The sequence below is a fragment of the Phalangium opilio genome, unplaced genomic scaffold (assembly GCF_054372755.1).
Source record: "Phalangium opilio isolate 3A_F unplaced genomic scaffold, DU_Popi_V2 ptg000081l_1, whole genome shotgun sequence".
Classification (NCBI taxonomy): domain Eukaryota; kingdom Metazoa; phylum Arthropoda; class Arachnida; order Opiliones; family Phalangiidae; genus Phalangium; species Phalangium opilio.
The window spans coordinates 1,099,151-1,120,775 of record NW_028324188.1 but is presented as its reverse complement, the minus strand read 5'-3'; the positions used below and the strand labels follow the sequence as shown (position 1 = coordinate 1,120,775).

The 21,625-nt window shown below is 36.9% G+C and overlaps 1 protein-coding gene and 1 pseudogene across 5 annotated transcripts; one reads left to right on the top strand and one right to left on the bottom strand.

The window, feature by feature from the left end:
- The first annotated feature begins 48 nt into the window (after nt 1–48).
- Nucleotides 49–21,582, top strand: LOC149653850 (suppressor of tumorigenicity 7 protein homolog). Of its 4 annotated transcripts, none has more exons than XM_089846777.1 (9): nt 12,726–12,958; nt 13,173–13,184; nt 13,349–13,832; nt 13,903–14,057; nt 14,132–14,417; nt 17,150–17,403; nt 19,439–19,531; nt 19,607–19,776; nt 21,103–21,582. In XM_089846777.1, the coding sequence occupies exons 1-9, from the start codon at nt 12,949–12,951 to the stop codon at nt 21,196–21,198; spliced, it is 1,560 nt and encodes a 519-aa protein (XP_089702903.1). In that variant the 5' UTR covers nt 12,726–12,948; the 3' UTR covers nt 21,199–21,582. The 4 variants fall into 4 exon arrangements, with proteins under 4 accessions (XP_089702905.1, XP_089702903.1, XP_089702904.1 ...); XM_089846780.1 differs by having other exon boundaries at nt 12,733–12,958; nt 19,607–19,746; XM_089846779.1 differs by lacking the exons at nt 12,726–12,958; nt 13,173–13,184 and adding an exon at nt 49–432.
- Nucleotides 563–12,000, bottom strand: LOC149653851 (uncharacterized; annotated as a pseudogene). Its single transcript, XR_016370778.1, has 10 exons — nt 11,772–12,000; nt 8,768–8,932; nt 6,002–6,129; nt 5,798–5,923; nt 5,533–5,718; nt 4,808–4,976; nt 4,561–4,732; nt 3,171–4,485; nt 2,545–3,108; nt 563–2,477 (listed from the first exon to the last, which is right to left on the bottom strand). The product of XR_016370778.1 is annotated as an uncharacterized LOC149653851 (transcript).
- Nucleotides 21,583–21,625: the final 43 nt, after the last annotated feature.

Here is a 21,625-nt window from a genome sequence, read left to right as displayed (position 1 = left end):
GCTAGAGAGTGTACGATGAGCTTTCAACTTCGGTAAAGAATATTCGGTTTGTTATAATTAGTTTTAAATCGTTTTTTTGTGCTAGAAGTGTCTGTTAATAGTGTTTATAATGTGTTTTATAATTTTGAGCTTAATTACGGCGTTTTAATTAAGTCAGGGGGAGTTTAAGTTATGCATTGTCCAAGGCTTAAGTTTGTTTACAAAAAAGTTTCATCTTTGACATCTTGAAGGCGGCCAATCATCGGCCGTTCCTAAAGTTGGAACGTTTTGAATTTTGGCGCGCATCAGTTTGCAATTTAATTAGCGACAATTAAAGTTTTCGGTTAATTGTGATTAGATATTGCGGCTTTTTTTGTGCGCGGAATGTGCGGAATTGGTTCTTCTTACCTGGATTACGGTTTTAATTGGAAATACGCCACGGAATTAAATGAGGTAAATAAATATCAATTTTCTTTCCTGCCATGTTTATAGTCCAAGGCTTAAGTGTTGTTACCATTTTTGAGGCATAATTTTTAACATTTAGGGTTAGGAAAGAACTAATTAATAATGTCAAAACTTAAACTACAATACGTACATTAATTTTATTCGTAAAAGAATACATTCCTCACTATATATTACGTTATTTGTTGTTGTTTTTATTATTTTACACATTTTGGAAGTAATTCACACTTATTATAATTTTATTATTATTTGAATGAAAAACCGTGTTTTTTTTATCTCGTAAAATTATCACATTGTTTATGGAATGATAGGAAAATTTAAATGAATTCCACACTCGATCGGCAATATATCATTCGGTAAAAGGTTTTTCTACATCAAAAATAAAATAAAATGAATGACTTAAATTCCATCTACAGTACTTGGTACTTTGTTTGTTTTAGGAGGGTTATTTGGTTTTAAAGCGACGTACGTTTACTTGAGAGTTTTAGGAAATTGAAACTTTTGTTTGAAAGAGTTAGTTCGGACCGGGGTACGCGTACTATTATTATCTTTCAAATTGCCGAAATCTTTCTCAGGGTTGGTGGTAGTTGTGTATAAACCTAATTTGGCTGTTGCATTGGCAATGTAACCGATCTTTTTAACCGTCGGGAAAGGGTTAAAGGTAATGGAGGTACCATTGGACGAGGAGACATCGTGCTGCGACTCTTGCTTTTTTAGTAAAGTTGAATTTGAAGAAGTAGGATTCGATATCGCTAGGGTTTCATTAGGATTAGGACTGGCTTCCGTCGTCGTAGTCTTAGTGGTACTTAAGCCTAATTCGGTTCTATTTAGGCTTAAATCGGGAATAGTTTCTGCCTCTGGACTGCTTAAGGGTGGATCGGAACTTGAATCGTAGGGACTAGATGATTCCCCGCTGTTTGGAGTCTTGGGGGATTGTTTTTTCTCAAAAGGTGTTTTCGTTTCAACAACATTCTCAAACGGGGATTTTGGGCTTGGAGTTTGGTTATATTTTTGAGATTTTTCTTGAGTAGGACGCGTCGAGTAATCCATTAAATATTTCGATAACCCATATTGACTTTCTTTTTCTTGCTTACGAGACTCTGATTCGTTACAATAAATATTTAAAAACTTCGCGTCATTTACTTCCGGTTCCTCTTTGCCTACCATTATTTCTTCCGCGGATATTTTTAACTTAGTATCCTCCTGTTGGTAAGTAAATGAACTTAAGTACTTGCTGGCATCGAACTGCGATTGCTGCTCGTCTTCCACCTGTTTTTCCGTAGAAGATAAAGATAAGTCTGGGTTACTTCCGGTCTTTTCATTTTGGTCCATGTCCGTTTTATTAACTGGGACAGTGTCCTGGTCAGGTGAAGATTCTAAAGACAGCGATAATGGTAGTTTATATTTGGCAAGGTAACTCGACAGTCCGTATTTGTCGTCTGGAGATTCTTCGGGAACACAGCTGGTTGTGGTGGTGGTGGTGGTTAAAGTAGTAGTCTTTTTCGCATTTGGTGAAATTTCGCGTTTTATTCCGATTTTTTCTAAGAAGCTCGTGGTGTCCAGTTGGTCATCTTCGTCTATTTCGTCTTCGGGTGTTTTTAAAGTTAAAATTTGCGTCGTGGCTTCGTTACGTAACTTAGACAATAAAGTCCCCGGACTTAGTTTACCATCGCTGCTACTATCCGACGAATCATTGTCCTCTAAGTCTTTACTCAGTTTGTAATTGGCCAAGTACATTTTCGCGTCAAATTTATTGATGTCACCACTGTCAGGGGAGGATTGAGTCGAGGATTTAGGGGAGGTATTGTCCAAGGAGCGACGGTACGTCTCTAAGTAACTGGAGAGATCTAGGGTGTCCTCTAATTTGACGCTGTTGGAACCTGATAAGAGTTGGTCTTCACCGCCTCCTAAGGTGCTGTTGCTTCGATTGCTGCCTGGACTGGCAATATTGCGGGATGTGCTTTCAGATGGGATTAATGTACTTGAGTCGACGCTTTCCGTCACACTGTCCTCGTCCGCTTCGTAGGAACTCGAGGCTGGAAAGCAAAAGAAAGTTTTGAATGTTCATGCACCTATTTATTTAAAATTAAAATGAAAGATTACCTTTTATGGCAGTCAATGGTTCTTCCAAATAACTCATGGAATATTTCTTAATATCGGGTGAAAGGTCATCACCAAAATCTTCTTCGTAATCGTCCTCTTCTAAGTCGACGTTGTCACAGAGTTCAGTTGAACTACTGCTGCAACTTGAACTTTCGGATAAGTCCCTAGTTTTAACCACGGACACGTGAACTTCCGTTTCGGTTTCAGGCGATTCCGGAACTTCCTCATCGTCTTCATTGTTGTTAGAACCTTGTCTCTTCATTTGACCTTTTAACCCCTTAACCTTGTCACGTTCTTTTTTGACTTCGGCCCATGAAAGAGTTTTGCCAGTTTCTCTAGTTATTTGTACCGTTGGTTTTTTGACACCGGTCGCGTCATGGTGCGAAGATTCTCCCGGTACGTTTAACTTTGACCCCGGTGTCGTCGTTGTTGTACAAGTCTTGAATTCGAAGTGGATTTTAGAGGTCGGTTTGTTCTTTCTAACTAATGGTTTCTTTCCAACTAATAAGTGATTCACCGCTACTGGCAGTCTTTGACGGGAAAATGTGTTGTTGGCAAAGGCACCTGATGGAATGTACAAAGATATGTTGGCCATAAGTTTGTCACCACATAACTTAGGACCGTACCTGTGAGAATGACGTGAGCCTGCTTTTGCCGTTCTCGTAGTTTTGCATACTGCTTCTTTAAGGCAGAAATATCCAAGGACATTCTCTCTGCATCTATGTTATTGGCGGAAGGAGTCGGGTGATTTCCGGCGTACCCGAATCCGTGTCCCACCGCACCGGGACTAATGTCCCCGAAGCCCATGGCCCCACCACCTCCTCCTTTGTTTTTTGGCATTTGCATGGTGTTGGAGAGACACCACGTTGCCATGGCTAAATTGTCATCGTCGCATTCGTCCTCGTCGTCGCTGTACAACAATTTCAGGTTTTTCTTAAAGGAACTGAACGGGGAGGTCAAAGGTCGAATGTTGTACGCGTATTTGTCCCGCATGTCGTTCAGCTCCGATGGTGACAGAGGGGTCATGCTGCAGATTGTCTGCAAATGGAATGAAGAGATAATCCGAAGATAACCCTCTCCAGTATCGAGATAACCCTCTCCAGTATCGAGATAACCCTCTCCAGTATCGAGATAACCCTCTCCAGTATCGAGATAAACCTCTTCAATATCCAGATAAACCTCTTCAATATCCAGATAAACCTCACCAATATCCAGATAAACCTCACCAATATCCAGATAAACCTCACCAATATCCAGATAAACCTCTCCAATATCGAGATAAACCTCTCCAATATCCAGATAAACCTCTCCAATATCCAGATAAACCTCACCAATATCCAGATAAACCTCACCAATATCCAGATAAACCTCACCAATATCCAGATAAACCTCACCAATATCCAGATAAACCTCACCAATATCCAGATAAACCTCACCAATATCGCGATAAACCTCAACAATATCGCGATAAACCTCAACAATATCGCGATAAACCTCAACAATATCGAGATAAACCTCAACAATATCGAGATAAACCTCAACAATATCGAGATAAACCTCTCCAATATCGGGATAAACCTCTCCAATATCGAGATAAACCTCTCCAATATCGAGATAAACCTCTCCAATATCGAGATAAACCTCTCCAATATCGAGATAAACCTCTCCAATATCGAGATAAACCTCTCCAATATCGAGATAAACCTCACCAATATCCAGATAAACCTCAACAATATCCAGATAAACCTCAACAATATCCAGATAAACCTCCCCAATATCGCGATAAACCTCACCAATATCGCGATAAACCTCACGAATCTCGAAGAATATCTTACCTTGACTAAATCATTAGCATCCATGATACCAAACTCTAGCATCTCTCTGGTTAGCACCCCCATTATGCTGTAAAATTCGTCGGCACTCTCCACCGTCAAAACCCGACTGCAAACGTTTGCAAAAATAATTTTAGCAAGTGCAATTGTCCCTAATGTATAATCGAATAGAGGCTTAACTTACTCGGCAAGTCCTCCCCAAATGGACAGCGCCGTTCGTAACAAAACCTCGTTGCCTTCCAAAAAAATTAAATCCCAGACCCGAAGGACAGTAGATTTTGGTAAACAGTTAGAGAACAAAGTCAAAAACCACTGCATAGTAAAGACGTTAGTTAGAGGCGGCTCGTAGCTCGTACCTAATAAGTATTAATTAAGCCTTTAATTAGATTAATTGGGGTGATGGGAATTAGGTTAGGGATTATTTCATTTACCAGCACCACTATCTTGAGCTTCGTATTGCAACCTATCTAAATGTTGAGAAAGCACTGGAAATCGCATTTTTAATAGTTCTCGAAAGACAGCCATGTCAACCGATAACCCGCGCATGTGGTTTGCGAAGTAACCTTCCGGTAGAACCTCTTCAATTAGGTAAATCATTACCTGCCCATAAAGAAATTTTTCTTAAATGATATTTTTAAAAAAGAACGTATTTTCACAAGCCCCGTTTGTGGTAACCCCCAAGTATTAGGTATCATTGAATAGAGAACAATTAGGTCTACAACACCCTCAAAGTATTTTTGCTTAGTATTTAAATTAGCAGAGTTCTAACGTCCTAAAGTTGGTCTAAATACTGGCCACCGTTGCACGAGGTCTACGAATTAATAGGTTTTACAAAAAGCTGAATATCTCGAGCTCTAATTGATGTAGACTCAAGTTCTTGGTACCGTTAGATAGAGGACAATTAGGTCTATCACACCTTCAAAGGGTTTCCGTTTAGCCTTTAAATTTACCAGAGTTCGAACGTCCTAAAGTTGGTCTAAATCCTGACCACCGTTGCACGAGGTCTTAAAATTATTAGTTTTTAAAAACCTTAATATCTCGAGCTCTAATTGATGTAGACTCAAGTTCTTGGTACCGTTACATAGAGGTTAATTAGGTCTATGACACAGTTCCCAATAACTTCTACTAAAAAACGCCGAAAGTTATTCCCACTGACCTTTAAGGCATTTTCCTCGTTCCATTCCATGACTTCTAAGATAATGGCCGCTAGCATATTAAACCCTTGACAGTATCCGACGACTTTATTCCATCTGGCGTACGCCAATAGGACTTTCTTCAATAATGCTTGATTATGTTCCGTTTCTTCGCCACTGAACATACTGCAACCCGTTCGATGGAGATCCTGTAATTGAGAGACATGGCGGACGCGCGTTAACCACCGAGATAACCTTAGCGCCATCACAAAAGGTCAAAGGTTATACCTTCACAATTTGCACCCCTAGTTTATCGTCATCGGGGTTCAATTTTTCGTTCAGACAAATGTACCTTGTCTTTTTCCAATCGATGCGCTTTGATTGTACGTGTTTGTCAGCTAGTGTTAGCCATAACTGTTAATTAAGTAAGTACTTGCGTAAGTTCCGGTAATTCTGCTATGGGGGGTGGGGGGACTCTTGATCTACCCTTACCCTTTTGCGAAATTCAATAGGAATACCCCCTGGTAGTCTAGAGACCATTTGCATGGCCGCGCACCATTGAGAGAAACCACTGTCTCCCGGTAAAGGGTCCACCGAGAATCTCATTTTGGTGTCAACCCCTATTATATTCAAAGTTGACAAATTTGAATTTGACATTTGTTTTTTTAAATAAGGGTTAACGATAACGTAATGTACGGGTTTTTGCAATTTTGGAAGATACTGATTCTAAAGTTTGATTTGGATATATTTATCCAAAATTATCCAGGAATTCAAGGGATTTTCGTCGAAAAATTAATATTCTATTCGGAATAATATTATTAAGCGATGTTTATGGAAAAATTCAAGGAATTGTCAGGATGTTAATGGGGGAGGGAATTTCAAGGAATTTGAAGATTTTATTCCAGAAAATTAAATGGAAAATATCCAGGAAGTCTGCAAAAATTGTTACAATTGTTTTCTTTGGAGTATAGACGCAATTTATCGCTTTTTAGGTGAATATTTCAAAGAAAAAACCATGAAAAATTGGGGTTAGGAATACTGACAAAGTTTATCGCATTTTTAGATGAAAAGTTCCATAAAAAAAACCAGGAGAAATTAGGACTTACAAAATTTATAACATTTAGGTGAAAATTTCACAGAGAAACATTTCTTTCACAATAATATAAAATGAAAGAAACCATAAAAATACCGGTTTTTATTTCTTTAAAATATAAATGAATTTCAGTGTCTTCCAAGCTTGCAAAACTCCATCGCATATTTATTTTATTTAAAAGTATACCTTTATTCCCAATCCCGAAGTTTTTCAACGCCGAGTTAAATATGTTGTTCATATTTAATTATTATTATTTTAATTATAGTAATTTTGGTGGTTTAAAATATTCGGCCGACATCAGCGACTCGTCCGTCCACGACTTAACATTAACCTCCGATTAGAAATTCTAAGCACAAATCAGGGGAATAAAAAAGATACAAAAATAGCCTTGAATATTTAAATATAGCATAGTATTTATTCCATAAAATAAATCAATTGAGATAAAAAAAAGTCATTTCTAAATCGAGGGGAAACCTAAATCGTTTAAAACCAAAAGATTACCGTGAATTATTTATGACATAACTTCGATTAATATATTATAAATTATTCAATCCATCGGTTTTTGTTTTTGACAGGGTGACCAATGACCAATTCTTCCTTCATTTCGAAATATTTTCTGTATGATTTATAACCCATCTTTAATTACGTAATTTTTCTTTATTTTCAACTTGATATTTTTCCTTTAATCGAGGGGTTAATCACTCATTATATTCCCAGTACCTCTATTACAAATTACGTGCAATGTATACACCAATTATCCTTAGTGAATGGAATTGCCCCTCACCGCAATTCTAAATTATTTTTTAATTATTTTAATTTCAATCCTACTAAATTTCCTATTTTTAATAAAAAAAAATATATAATTTCTCCTATACTTTCCTATATTTGAACAAAATCCTATCTACTTTGAATTGGGTATATTTTTCCTATGAAAAGGTTATTTTCTCCTGCATTGGTCACCCACGGTATAGATTATAGATTTTATTTCATACAGAACTTTCTCTTTCATCCTATGCGTTAGCTTTCCCTCATATCTCTCTCTCTCTCTCTCTATAAGCTGAAACCAACTTGCATTTCAGGCAAAACACCCGTGCCTAACCGAGGCCTAAGGTTTTCCTAACAGATTTCTCTCTTAAACGCGTTCAAAAATGAATAAATTAAACTTAAATCTTACTTATCATCGTCATCCTCGCTAGCGGAATCCGAAATGTATTTAATTCCATGGTAAAATCCGTATTATCGCGTTGGAATCGGCTTTATTTTGGCTGATTTCTTTAGAAAGTGTTAATGTATTTTTCTACACCTCATTCGCGGAACTGTTGTACGCTGATGTCGGGCGGGAAAAACTGCCTGCCTTCGATCTCCAGGCCTTATCCGCTGCTACCCACGCTTTCTACGTACATCCGGGCCAACTACATCTTTAACTCGACATTTTAGGCCTATTTTAGACCTTACTTCCCGACAGTTTAAATTGAAAGAACGGCGGAGATAGAGACGGCGGCTTCCTTTGATCATTGGACGGAAAAACCGCCGGTGACCGCTAGAGGACCCCGAGTGTTTTCACGCGCTCCACGCAGCGCCTCGTGATTATGTCATATTTCACGAGATAAATAGTTATTGTATTAAGAATAAACGTTGCCATGGAAACGATTCTTATATATCATATTTCACGAGATCAAGCTGAACGTTGCCATGGAAACGATTCTTATATGCCATCATTTCACGCGGTAAATAGCTATTATATAAAGACTAAACGTTGCCATGGAAACGATTCTTAACAGGATTCGTATTATGTATTAGGCCTTATTTTTAAAAATAGACCAAATTATTTACGCCATTACAAGTAACTGGTAGCTATTTATAGATATCTCTTCGGTAAAATTTGACATAATCACTCGCCCGTATCTTTACCGTTATTGTAACCCTAACGGGATTTCTTTTTTCCAAACCAATTTTTTGTTTTGTTTCTTTTGATCTCCGTGTTATTATGCGTTTCAACCCCTTCTCCCCAACCCCATAATTCTTTGAATCAAATGCTTGTTTTTGAAGAAAAGGGGATTATATTTATGGCTCCAACTTAACGCGAAGGGTAGTGGCACCTTATGTTTTCTACCAATAGACTGCGATATACTTGAAGGCAAAGAGGCGCTATTTTTTGTACTTACGACGTTTTGGTGACATGGCTTGAAGAGAAGCCGTTATAATATCGTATTTGAAATCTCGTCTTCTTAAAATTCGATCCCGGATTTTTAGCTGAAGGAGCAAAACGTGGTTAAGCCGAGAGATACGAATGTCCAGAAAAGATTTCGTTTTAAGGAGTTCTTCTTTATCTAAGGATTACATCGGATCTTTTAGATTAATTAGACCAGGGTGTATAAATAACCCTCAAATATTGATTTAGGCGGATTAAAGGAAATTGTCACGTGCCCTTTAGCGCCAAAATTAGCTTGTTTTTATCGGAATTACGCCGAGAAATTACGCTCGCTTCCATAGAAGTATCACGCGAATTTTAGCGCCAAAATTAGCTCTGTTTTTATTAGAATTACGCGGGAAAACGCGCGTGCAATTTAGCGCCAAAATTTCCTTTTTGTTTTTTTTTTTAATCCGGGAAAACGCACGTGGCTTTAAATAAATATAATTTCGCGCCAATTTTATTATTTTTTTTTGCGGGAAAACGCACGTGGTTTTATATAAATATAATTTCGCGCCAATTTTATTTTACGGGAAAACGCACGTGTTTTTTAAAAAACATTCAAATCATCATCTTTAGCACGCGCAATTTGGCTCCAATTGTCTTCTTCCAATGTATATATAATAAAATTAGCGCGTGAAAGCACGAGGTACATTAAAAGGTTAATTACTACACTACCTGAGTGCTTTGGCATTTTTAATTCATTACGATGGGGCCCCGTTTGCTTTTAGTTAGGCGAGAGGGAGGGAGTCCAGGTAAAGGTAGATTTTTAATCATTTTATCTTATCGCGCCCCCTATTTCTATAGACTAACGACAGCTAAACTAATCGTGTGGACTCGCTAATTGACATTGCCGAATCGTCGTAAATGTACTCAATGCCGTAAATTATAAATTACATTCGAGGATAGAGGTTCAAATGTACGTGTAGTATTATTATTATTATAGAAAAAATTCGTGTATGCGGGGAAAAACATTTCTACAGGGGCCATAGGATTAACAAGGGTGAAGTTTCCCCTGAATGTCGGCTTCCCCAAAGATACACATAAGCCAAACAGAGTAAAATACATACAGGGGCCATAGAATAATTTTGTTTTAAAATAAATAAAATTCTTATTTTTAACTTAAATTAATAAATAACCTTGAAGGAACATTAATTTAATTTAAGGAAAATATTTTTTTTAAATGTTTTTCAAGTCATTACTCAACATAATTAATTATCCAAAGTTTTAGTAAAAGGGGTAAACAACTCCAAACAAATATTTTGGCCCTACTCAATTAGGGACACATTTAGTACATATTTCACTAGTCCCTCTTTTTGTTTAATAAAGCAGCTCGCTGTAACGTACGTTTACATTAAAAGATATCTGTATTCCGTAACCCATTTCGGTTCAATGCTCCTAAACTAAAATTTATCCCTCTCCTTAACTCCCTCGAATCGCTAAATAACTGTCAACGGATGAAACGAAACACTTTCTCATGAAAATGGAATTAGAACTAAAACATCTCTCGCTTCCTCAATAATGCGGGATTATTACAGGGTGTGATATTCACGTTATTAGAGTTAATACTGTGGAAGGTGTAGCTTAGAAGGGTTTGAAATGAATTTTGCACGTGCTTTCATTTAATTACCTTTATCCTTTATTAACCGGGATAAATTGAACATTAAAGGAATTAAAAGAAGAAGAAAAAATACACGTGATTGAAACTCGAGCTTTATTATTTGTAAAAGAAAAGATTAGAGAGGTTAAGAAGAAAATAAAGTAGAATTTTAAATTAATGTTTTGTTAGAAGTTAAGTATTTATTTTATTGTAGTGGTGTTTTATTGACTCAAGCCTATAGTATTTTTTTTTACTGAATATTTCTTAACCTTTCTTATAAGGCTTCCCTTTTCAATATACAATTATTATCTTCATCGATTGATTTTCACTTAATTTTAACAGAAGGAAAGGCTACAACGTAGCTTAACGTTTCACCAAAAAAAAAAAAAATAGAAAAAAAAATCCTACGGCGCGTGTACGGTCTCTTCCTATCTTAGGAAATGGCGGGAAATACCTATATATACTTAGTAAGCACGTGCTAAGACGCTCTCGAGCAATTTATCGATGAATAAAAGGTCAAGGGTCAATTGCTCTTCAAGTCTCGCGCATCTTCACTTCATTCACATCACGTGTAGTACGTGTTTTTTGGCGGGGAAATCAACTATATGTGTATATTAAATAGACCTTGGTATATTATTGTTTAGCGCGGTTTATTGAGCACTATCCTATTTCTGTGTAATATATAATTGGCGATAACAAACGTGGTGGCTGGCTGGCCTCCACCGTTTCTAATCTATTTCCCCGCAGGCTGAAGTATTTCCTGCAGTGGTGCCGGTGGTAATTAATATTTTCTTTGTCGCCGCTGCCGCTAGCGAATCACGGAAAGGCCCCGCTTAATGAATCAGAACTTAAGCAATTTCTTAATTAATTTACCCCCTTAATGAAAACACCACCAAGTTTCAAAAGAAAAACCCTTATTCCTAATTAGACTGCCATAAAAATTCTGCGTATGTTAATCTTATGTATTTAACAACAGAAGGACATAATCTAAAGATGTATAGATGTTTATTATTTCATTTGGAACTTGTTTTTACTTTAAAAGATGGGCTTCTAGCTCTCCCTCTAAAGAGTAAAGACTGCTTCCTATTTTTCTTAATGAGATCGACTGTTTAGAAAATCTTAAGTCCGTTTTTATCATAAAACTTTAATGTTTAAAATTTTTGAATTTGTGGTGAATTTTTAAAAAAGTTTTTTTTAATAAAACACCATATGCTTCCAATCCAGAATTAGTTTGAGAACAGTTGGCAAAATAGAGATAGCATAGAAGTATAGAAGTTACATTTTCAACTCAAAATCTCTTTCCCAAAGAACATTACACAGTTTCCCTTAATTTATGCCACCAGACTTATTATCAGAAAAACCCTTTACATATTATTACCTTTTACTTGTAGAGTTTGTTTAGTATAGTTAGTTCTTTGAACCACGTCTGGCAAAGACGAACAGCTGGTCAAACTCGAACATAATTCGCCGGCTGAAGAGTTACCGGTATCGCTGTCGCACAGACTATTCCTTCTTCTGTTTAAACCAAATTGAATCTCGGACAGTAATCCGTCCAAAGTATTCCGTCGCACCAATGGTCTCTTTGTACATGTCCTTTCGTTCAACATGATGTCCACTAATCCGTTCTGTTTTTGTGTTACTAGTCTCTAATTAATTAAAAACGACTTTACATCTTGTATAACACGTTGGCGATATGGATTATGGGAATATACTGATAAAAATTTAAGCTGCTAAGATAGCTTAAGCAAATAATTCAGGATGGAGACTGACTGGAGTAGATTATTTATCAACATAACTCGTTGGTTTTTATTTTATTTTATTCAAGGGATTTTCGGTGGTATTTGTTATTCAGGGTTTCATATTTCAGTATAGTATTCTGGCAACCTAGCAGGTGGTTCGAGATTATGTTTTGCCACGTTTTAAACGTAGTTGTAGTTTGTATTAACGATATACTCTGATATTTATGTTCTGGGGGGAATGAAACGTAGGCCTACGTTTGGTTGAATTGGTTCATTTCATTTTTTTTATTTGAATGATTTTAATCAAATATTTATTCTGTCTTTCAGGGTTAATTTGTTAATTTTAAAAAGGGGGTTTCCCTTATTACGTAATCACTAACAGATGTTTAAATATTAGTTTAAAATTATTGTATAGTTATTTTAATGTTAAATAAGTATTATTTTGGGACTTTAAAAGTAGTGTTAAGTTTAAAAAGCCTATTTTAAGGGTTATTTTAATGTTTTTAACATTATTTTGTGTATTATTTTAGTTAATATCCGTTGTTTTTCCCGAGTTTTTATAAATTTTAATTTCGCGCCGTTTTTACTGATTGGTTAGTATTTTGGAAAGTTGCAACTATTGAAGGCGGGGTTTATCCACGGTTATCCAATCAGAGTTCGCGTCATACTTAAGCGTTGTGGAAGCCGGGGAATCTGAAATTTTTGTGCATTTTTCTCTAAATTCGCGAAAATTTGTGGATTTAATTTAGTTTTTAACGAATTTGTGTGATTTAAGGGATGCGTATTTAATCTAAAATCATCAGGGTGCAATTATTAATGCAAATGGGTGAGAAAATATTTTTTTAAATATGGGAGAATTCGATCTGTCATATTATAAAACTTAAGCCTTGGTCTCAATGATAATGATGAAGGACAACATATGTGACAGATAATTGAAATCTTTCCAAGTTTTGTCGTTTGATTATATAATATTGATTGATTTCTAATACTAAATTCATTTATCCAACCCTTTTACCATAAATTCCGCTGATATTTCGTAGGAAACATGTATGGTACGTTAAAAACCTTAAACCTTAATGCTTGACAAAACTAAAAAAAAAAAATGGCATTTAATTCTAAACTTATTTAAACAAAACCGCTATCTCTTTGCGATAATTTTATGCAAATGAAGGCTTATCTAACTAAATTTATAAATTTATTCCATTTTAATTGACAGCATCTATGTTTCTAAACACACTGACTCCAAAATTCTACGTTGCTTTAACGGGAACATCTTCTCTGATCTCTGGATTGATTTTAATCTTTGAATGGTGGTATTTCCGTAAATACGGGACTTCATTCATAGAACAGGTCTCTCTAAGTCACATCTCGCCTTGGTTTGGCGGAAACGAGAATGTAGTTGAGGAAAGCAACCAAAATTCGACATCAACAACCAATCAGCAAGTTGCCGAGTGCAAAGTTTGGAGGAATCCTCTTAGTTTATTCAGAGGGGCGGAGTATAATCGCTTTTATTGGGTGACTGGAAAAGAACCTTTGACCTATTACGACATGAATTTATCTGCCCAAGATCATCAGACATTCTTTACTTGCGAAGCTGATGTGGGAAAACCTGATTACGAAATAATGCAATCAGCTTGGCGGGAAAGAGATCCTGATGTCAGGATAAAAGTCGCGCACGAAGCTCTGCTTAAAAACCCAGAGTATGAAATGGAATTCAGGCTTTGTTTATTGGCTTCTATAGCTTGAACTTTGACCCCTTTTGACCTTTAGTTGCGCAACTGCGTGCATTTTATTGGCTGAGGAAGAAGCCTCGACAATATTAGAAGCGGAGCGGTTATTTAAACAAGCCCTGAAAGTTGCTGAAACAAATTATCGTAAAAGTCAACCGTTTCAACATCAGGGGACAACAATGGAGGCTCTTCATAGTACGCCCCCCCCCCCAATTAATTTTAATTAACTATTTAATATAGTTTAATTAATTTTAATTAATTGAAATTAGGGAGAGATACAAACGTTTTAGTTTATATCAGACGTCGGCTCGCCATGTGCGCTCGTAAATTAGGGAAATATCGGGAAGCGGTTAAAATGATGAGGGAATTGATGAAAGAATTCCCCATGATTAACGTCTTTAACATTCACGAGAATCTCATTGAAGCCTTGTTAGAAATGCAAGCCTATGCTGATGTACAAGCGGTTTTAGCCAAATATGATGATATTAATCTTCCCAAATCAGCCACCATTTGTTATACAGCCGCTCTTTTAAAAGCCAGAGGTGTTAGTGATAAGTAAGAGTGCGCAGAATCGTCATAACAGGGTTGCCACATTTCAGGGAAAACCTGGAAATGTCAGGGATTTTTAAGAATGTCGGCAAAGGTCGGGGGGTTCTTAAGAATGTCTGCAAAGGTCGGGGGGATTCTTAAGAACGTCGGCAAAGGTCGGAGGAATCTAAGAACGTCGGCAAAGGTCGGAGGAATCTAAGAACGTCGGCAAGGTCGGGGGAATCTTAAGAACGTCGGGGGAAACTTAAGAACGTCCGGGGAATCTTAAGAACGTCCGGGGAATCTTAAGAACGTCGGGGGAATCTTAAGAACGTCGGGGGAATCTTAAGAACGTCGGGGGAATCTTAAGAACGTCGGGGGAATCTTAAGAACGTCGGGGAATCTTAAGAACGTCCGGGGAATCTTAAGAACGTCCGGGGAATCTTAAGAACGTCGGGGGAATCTTAAGAACGTCGGGGGAATCTTAAGAACGTCGGGGGAATCTTAAGAACGTCGGGGGAATCTTAAGAACGTCCGGGGAATCTTAAGAACGTCGGGGTTAAGCTTAAGAACGTCGGGTTAAGCTTAAGAACGTCGGGTTAAGCTTAAGAACGTCGGGTTAAGCTTAAGAACGTCGGGTTAAGCTTAAGAACGTCGGGTTAAGCTTAAGAACGTCGGGTTAAGCTTAAGAACGTCGGGTTAAGCTTAAGAACGTCGGGTTAAGCTTAAGAACGTCGGGTTAAGCTTAAGAACGTCGGGTTAAGCTTAAGAACGTCGGGTTAAGCTTAAGAACGTCGGGTTAAGCTTAAGAACGTCGGGGGAATCTTAAGAACGTCGGGGTAATCTTAAGAGCGTCGGGAGAATCTTAAGAGCGTCGGGAGAATCTTAAGAGCGTCGGGAGAATCTTAAGAACGTCGGGAGAATCTTAAGAACGTCGGGAGAATCTTAAGAACGTCGGGAGAATCTTAAGAACGTCGGGAGAATCTTAAGAACGTCGGGAGAATCTTAAGAACGTCGGGGTAATCTTAAGAGCGTCGGGGTAATCTTAAGAACGTCGGGGTAATCTTAAGAACGTCGGGAGAATCTTAAGAACGTCGGGAGAATCTTAAGAACGTCGGGAGAATCTTAAGAACGTCGGGAGAATCTTAAGAACGTCGGGAGAATCTTAAGAACGTCGGGAGAATCTTAAGAACGTCGGGAGAATCTTAAGAACGTCGGGAGAATCTTAAGAGCGTCGGGAGAATCTTAAGAACGTCGGGAGAATCTTAAGAACGTCGGGAGAATCTTAAGAACGTCGGGAGAATCTTAAGAACGTCGGGAGAATCTTAAGAACGTCGGGAGAATCTTAAGAACGTCGGGAGAATCTTAAGAACGTCGGGAGAATCTTAAGAACGTCGGGAGAATCTTAAGAACGTCGGGAGAATCTTAAGAACGTCGGGAGAATCTTAAGAACGTCGGGAGAATCTTAAGAGCGTCGGGAGAATCTTAAGAGCGTCGGGAGAATCTTAAGAACGTCGGGAGAATCTTAAGAACGTCGGGAGAATCTTAAGAACGTCGGGAGAATCTTAAGAACGTCGGGAGAATCTTAAGAACGTCGGGAGAATCTTAAGAACGTCGGGAGAATCTTAAGAACGTCGGGAGAATCTTAAGAACGTCGGGAGAATCTTAAGAACGTCGGGAGAATCTTAAGAACGTCGGGAGAATCTTAAGAACGTCGGGAGAATCTTAAGAACGTCGGGAGAATCTTAAGAACGTCGGGAGAATCTTAAGAACGTCGGGAGAATCTTAAGAGCGTCGGGAGAATCGTAAGAGCGTCGGGAGAATCTTAAGAGCGTCGGGAGAATCTTAAGAACGTCGGGAGAATCTTAAGAACGTCGGGAGAATCTTAAGAACGTCGGGAGAATCTTAAGAACGTCGGGAGAATCTTAAGAACGTCGGGAGAATCTTAAGAACGTCGGGAGAATCTTAAGAACGTCGGGAGAATCTTAAGAACGTCGGGAGAATCTTAAGAACGTCGGGAGAATCTTAAGAACGTCGGGAGAATCTTAAGAACGTCGGGAGAATCTTAAGAGCGTCGGGAGAATCGTAAGAGCGTCGGGAGAATCTTAAGAGCGTCGGGAGAATCTTAAGAACGTCGGGGTAATCTTAAGAACGTCGGGAGAATCTTAAGAACGTCGGGAGAATCTTAAGAACGTCGGGAGAATCTTAAGAACGTCGGGAGAATCTTAAGAACGTCGGGAGAATCTTAAGAACGTCGGGAGAATCTTAAGAACGTCGGGAGAATCTTAAGAACGTCGGGAGAATCTTAAGAACGTCGGGAGAATCTTAAGAACGTCGGGAGAATCTTAAGAACGTCGGGAGAATCTTAAGAACGTCGGGAGAATCTTAAGAACGTCGGGAGAATCTTAAGAACGTCGGGAGAATCTTAAGAACGTCGGGAGAATCTTAAGAACGTCGGGAGAATCTTAAGAACGTCGGGAGAATCTTAAGAACGTCGGGAGAATCTTAAGAACGTCGGGAGAATCTTAAGAACGTCGGGAGAATCTTAAGAACGTCGGGAGAATCTTAAGAACGTCGGGAGAATCTTAAGAACGTCGGGAGAATCTTAAGAACGTCGGGAGAATCTTAAGAACGTCGGGAGAATCTTAAGAACGTCGGGAGAATCTTAAGAACGTCGGGAGAATCTGAAAATTTCGTGGCAACCCTGGATAAACATTTGTTCAATGTAGATGTATTTTGTTAATTAACTTTGGTTTTAGATTTTCTCCGGATGTGGCGTCGCGGAGAGGTTTAAGTACAGCTGAAATGAATGCTGTGGAAGCCATCCATCGGGCGGTTGAATTCAACCCTCACGTTCCTAAGTACTTATTGGAGATGAAGAGTTTAATCTTACCTCCCGAGCATATTTTGAAAAGGGGAGATAGTGAAGCCATCGCGTACGCCTTCTTTCATTTAACTCATTGGAAAAGAGTTGAAGGCGCGCTTAATCTCTTACATTGCACTTGGGAAGGAAGTAAGTACAACACAATCTCCAGGAAAGTTTGCTCTGATATGGGGGAAAAACTCAGGGGAAAAAAATCTCAGTTACTCGCAAATTCCCCCCCCCCCCCCGGAGCTTATAGCCCTACTTTTCAGATTCCCCCGGAGCTTATAAAAAATAGGCCAAATTTCCCGGGGATTTAAAAAAATAGCCCAAATTGCCCGGGGATTTAAAAAAATAGCCCAAATTGCCCGGGGATTTTTAAAAAATAGCCCAAATAGCCCGTGGATTTAAAAAATAGCCCAAATTGCCCGGGGATTTAAAAAAATAGCCCAAATTGCCCGGGGATTTAAAAGAATAGCCCAAATTGCTCGGGGATTTAAAAAATAGCCCAAATTGCCCGGGGATTTAAAAAATAGCCCAAATTGCCCGGGGATTTAAAAAATAGCCCAAATTGCCCGGGGATTTAAAAAAAATAGCCCAAATTGCCCGGGGATTTAAAAAAATAACCCAAATTGCCCGGGGATTTAAAAAAATAGCCCAAATTGCCCGGGGATTTAAAAAAATAGCCCAAATTGCCCGGGGATTTAAAAAATAGCCCAAATTGCCCGGGGATTTTTAAAAAATAGCCCAAATTGCCCGGGGATTTAAAAAAATAGCCCAAATTGCCCGGGGATTTTTAAAAAATAGCCCAAATTGCCCGGGGATTTTTAAAAAATAGCCCAAATTGCCCGGGGATTTTTAAAAAATAGCCCAAATTGCCCGGGGATTTTTAAAAAATAGCCCAAATTGCCCGGGGATTTAAAAAAATAGCCCAAATTGCCCGGGGATTTTTAAAAAATAGCCCAAATTGCCCGGGGATTTTTAAAAAATAGCCCAAATTGCCCGGGGATTTAAAAAAATAGCCCAAATTGCCCGGGGATTTAAAAAAATAGCCCAAATTGCCCCGGGGATTTTTAAAAAATAGCCCAAATTGCCCCGGGGATTTTTAAAAAATAGCCCAAATTGCCCGGGGATTTTTAAAAAATAGCCCAAATTGCCCGGGGATTTTTAAAAAATAGCCCAAATTGCCCGGGGATTTAAAAAAATAGCCCAAATTGCCCGGGGATTTAAAAAAATAGCCCAAATTGCCCCGGGGATTTTTAAAAAATAGCCCAAATTGCCCCGGGGATTTTTAAAAAATAGCCCAAATTGCCCGGGGATTTTTAAAAAATAGCCCAAATTGCCCGGGGATTTAAAAAAATAGCCCAAATTGCCCGGGGATTTTTAAAAAATAGCCCAAATTGCCCGGGGATTTAAAAAAATAGCCCAAATTGCCCGGGGATTTAAAAAAATAGCCCAAATTGCCCGGGGATTTTTAAAAATAGCCCAAATTGCCCCGGGGATTTTTAAAAAATAGCCCAAATTGCCCCGGGGATTTTTAAAAAATAGCCCAAATTGCCCGGGGATTTTTAAAAAATAGCCCAAATTGCCCGGGGATTTTTAAAAAATAGCCCAAATTGCCCGGGGATTTAAAAAAATAGCCCAAATTGCCCGGGGATTTAAAAAAATAGCCCAAATTGCCCGGGGATTTAAAAAAATAGCCCAAATTGCCCCGGGGATTTTTAAAAAATAGCCCAAATTGCCCCGGGGATTTTTAAAAAATAGCCCAAATTGCCCGGGGATTTTTAAAAAATAGCCCAAATGGCCCGGGGATTTAAAAAAATAGCCCAAATTGCCCGGGGATTTTTAAAAAATAGCCCAAATTGCCCCGGGGATTTTTAAAAAATAGCCCAAATTGCCCGGGGATTTAAAAAAATAGCCCAAATTGCCCGGGGATTTAAAAAAATAGCCCAAATTGCCCCGGGGATTTTTAAAAAATAGCCCAAATTGCCCCGGGGATTTTTAAAAAATAGCCCAAATTGCCCGGGGATTTAAAAAAATAGCCCAAATTGCCCGGGGATTTTTAAAAAATAGCCCAAATATCCCCGGGATATTAATTCCCCCAGAGCTTATAGCCCTACTTTTCAAATTCCCCCGGGGCTTATAGCCCTACTTTTCATATTCCCCCTTAATTTAATTTGTACAGCATTTCGTATGATTCCTTATCCATTGGAAAAAGGTCACTTATTTTATCCATACCCAACGTGTACCGAGAACACGGATAGAGAACTGTTACCCGGTACGTTTTGTCGACTTTTGGGGACAAGTTCTCCTTCTTAATATACTGAGGAATTATATTTATATCTTTATTTAGCGTTTCACGAGGTGTCAGTTTATCCCAAGAAGGAGTTACCTTTCTTCATCTTGTTCACAGCGGGTCTGTGCTCATTCACGGCGTTATTGGCCCTCTTGACGCATCAGTATCCCGAACCTATGGGTTTCCTGGCCAAAAGTGTTAGTCTTGCATGGGATCTACTATTTAGAGTAACTTTAAGGCTTTATTCTACGAATGTTTTCAAATATTCCGAATTTTCTATTTTTCTTACTCCTAAACTCCGTTAATTACTTTTCAATTTCTAACCCTTTAACCCAAGATACTTTGTCTTTTGTAATCTTTTGTCTGTTGAATTTTCTTCCGATGCTTTTCCGTGTTTCTAAAACTAATTAGATTCTTAGATTTAATTTAAATTACTTTTTTAACAAATATTAATTTATTTATTCCCAATTAACTTATTCTTGTTGTTTGTGTGAAATCTTTCTTTTATTTATTTTATTGGAATGTTTGATGAAATACTTGATTACGTTCTTTAACTTTAATTTCAAATTAATTTTAACATTTATTAGAACCTTAATTAAAAAGTTAATTTGAAATTAATTTTTACAAAATTATTAGAAGCTTAATTTGAAATTTATTTTTGCAAAATTATTAGAAGCTTAATTTGAAATTATTAGAAGCTTAATTTGAAATTAATTATTAGAAGCTTAATAATTTGAGATTAATTTTTGCAAAATTAATTATTAGAAGCTAAATAATTTCAAATTAATTTTTGCAAAATTAAATTATCAGAAGCTTTATTTGAGATTAATTTTTGCAAAATTAAATTATTAGAAGCTTTATTTGAGATTAATTTTTGCAAAATTAAATTATTAGAAGCTTAATTTGAAATTAATTTTTGCAAAATTAAATTATTAGAAGCTTAATTTGAAATTAATTTTTGCAAAATTAATTATTAGAAGCTTAATTTGAAATTAATTTTTTGCAAAATTATTAAAAGCTTAATAATTTGAAATTAATATTTTGCAAAATTATTAAAAGCTTAATAATTTGAGATTAATTTTTGCAAAATTATTAGAAACTTAATAATTTGAGATTAATTTTTGCAAAATTATTAGAAACTTAATAATTTGAGATTAATTTTTGCAAAATTATTAGAAACTTAATAATTTGAGATTAATTTTTGCAAAATTATTAGAAGCTTAATAATTTGAGATTAATTTTTGCAAAATTAAATTATTAGAAGCTTAATTTGGAATTAATTTCTAATTTGCAAAGAAGTTAATTAATTTTTATTTTGCCAATTTAATTTTCTTAACTGCAAATGTTAATTGGCATTGCTCTTTTCTGTTTCTTTACCAACATACCTCATTTTTTTAAAACATCCTTAATTACTTTACTTAACTTAATTTAATTAAATAAAGCTTTAGGGTATTTTATTTTAATTAGCTAAGGTCTATTATTTTATATTAAACTTTTTAAAGTAAAAAAAAAAATTAAAAATGAATAACTTATTAATTTTCTCATTTTAATAGATGTTAAATTGGTTTTCACTTCCTGTTGGATTCATATTTGAAAGATTGGAGAGTTTGTTACCATCTGGGATCATCCAACAAGTGTCGCGATTGTGAACTGATCAGAATTGAACTCGGAAAAAACAGAGACAAAAAAAAATTAAATGTGTAAGTTTTCTTTTTTTTTATTTAATTATATTTTAAAAATTAATTAAAATTAAACCAAAACGAGAGAATAATTAAAAATTGAAAGTACTCGATACTCCAGCCCTGTGATAGGTGTAATTAAAATCCTTTCTTCCCCGCCCCCCCCCCTTCACTTCTCTATTTGACCTTTAACCCTTTTTTCACTGAAAAAAAAAGATTATTAAAACAAACAAACACCCGATCAATTTTTTAAAAAATAAATAAATATTTGTTTTAAACGATTGAAAAAAAGAAAAAAATGTTTTTATTCTTTTCAAAAAAAACAAATCATGATTAAAAATTGGACAAGAAAAATTTTTACAATTTTTTTGTTTTGACTTTTTAAAAAAAAACCAAA

What these genes read in the sequence shown, in the direction of transcription:
- LOC149653850 (XM_089846777.1), top strand. An exon ending in GCTCTGCTTAAAAACCCAGA is followed by an intron (nt 13,833 to 13,902) that starts GTATGAAATGGA and finishes TTTGACCTTTAG; the next exon opens with TTGCGCAACTGCGTGCATTT. An exon ending in GCCAGAGGTGTTAGTGATAA is followed by an intron (nt 14,418 to 17,149) that starts GTAAGAGTGCGC and finishes CTTTGGTTTTAG; the next exon opens with ATTTTCTCCGGATGTGGCGT.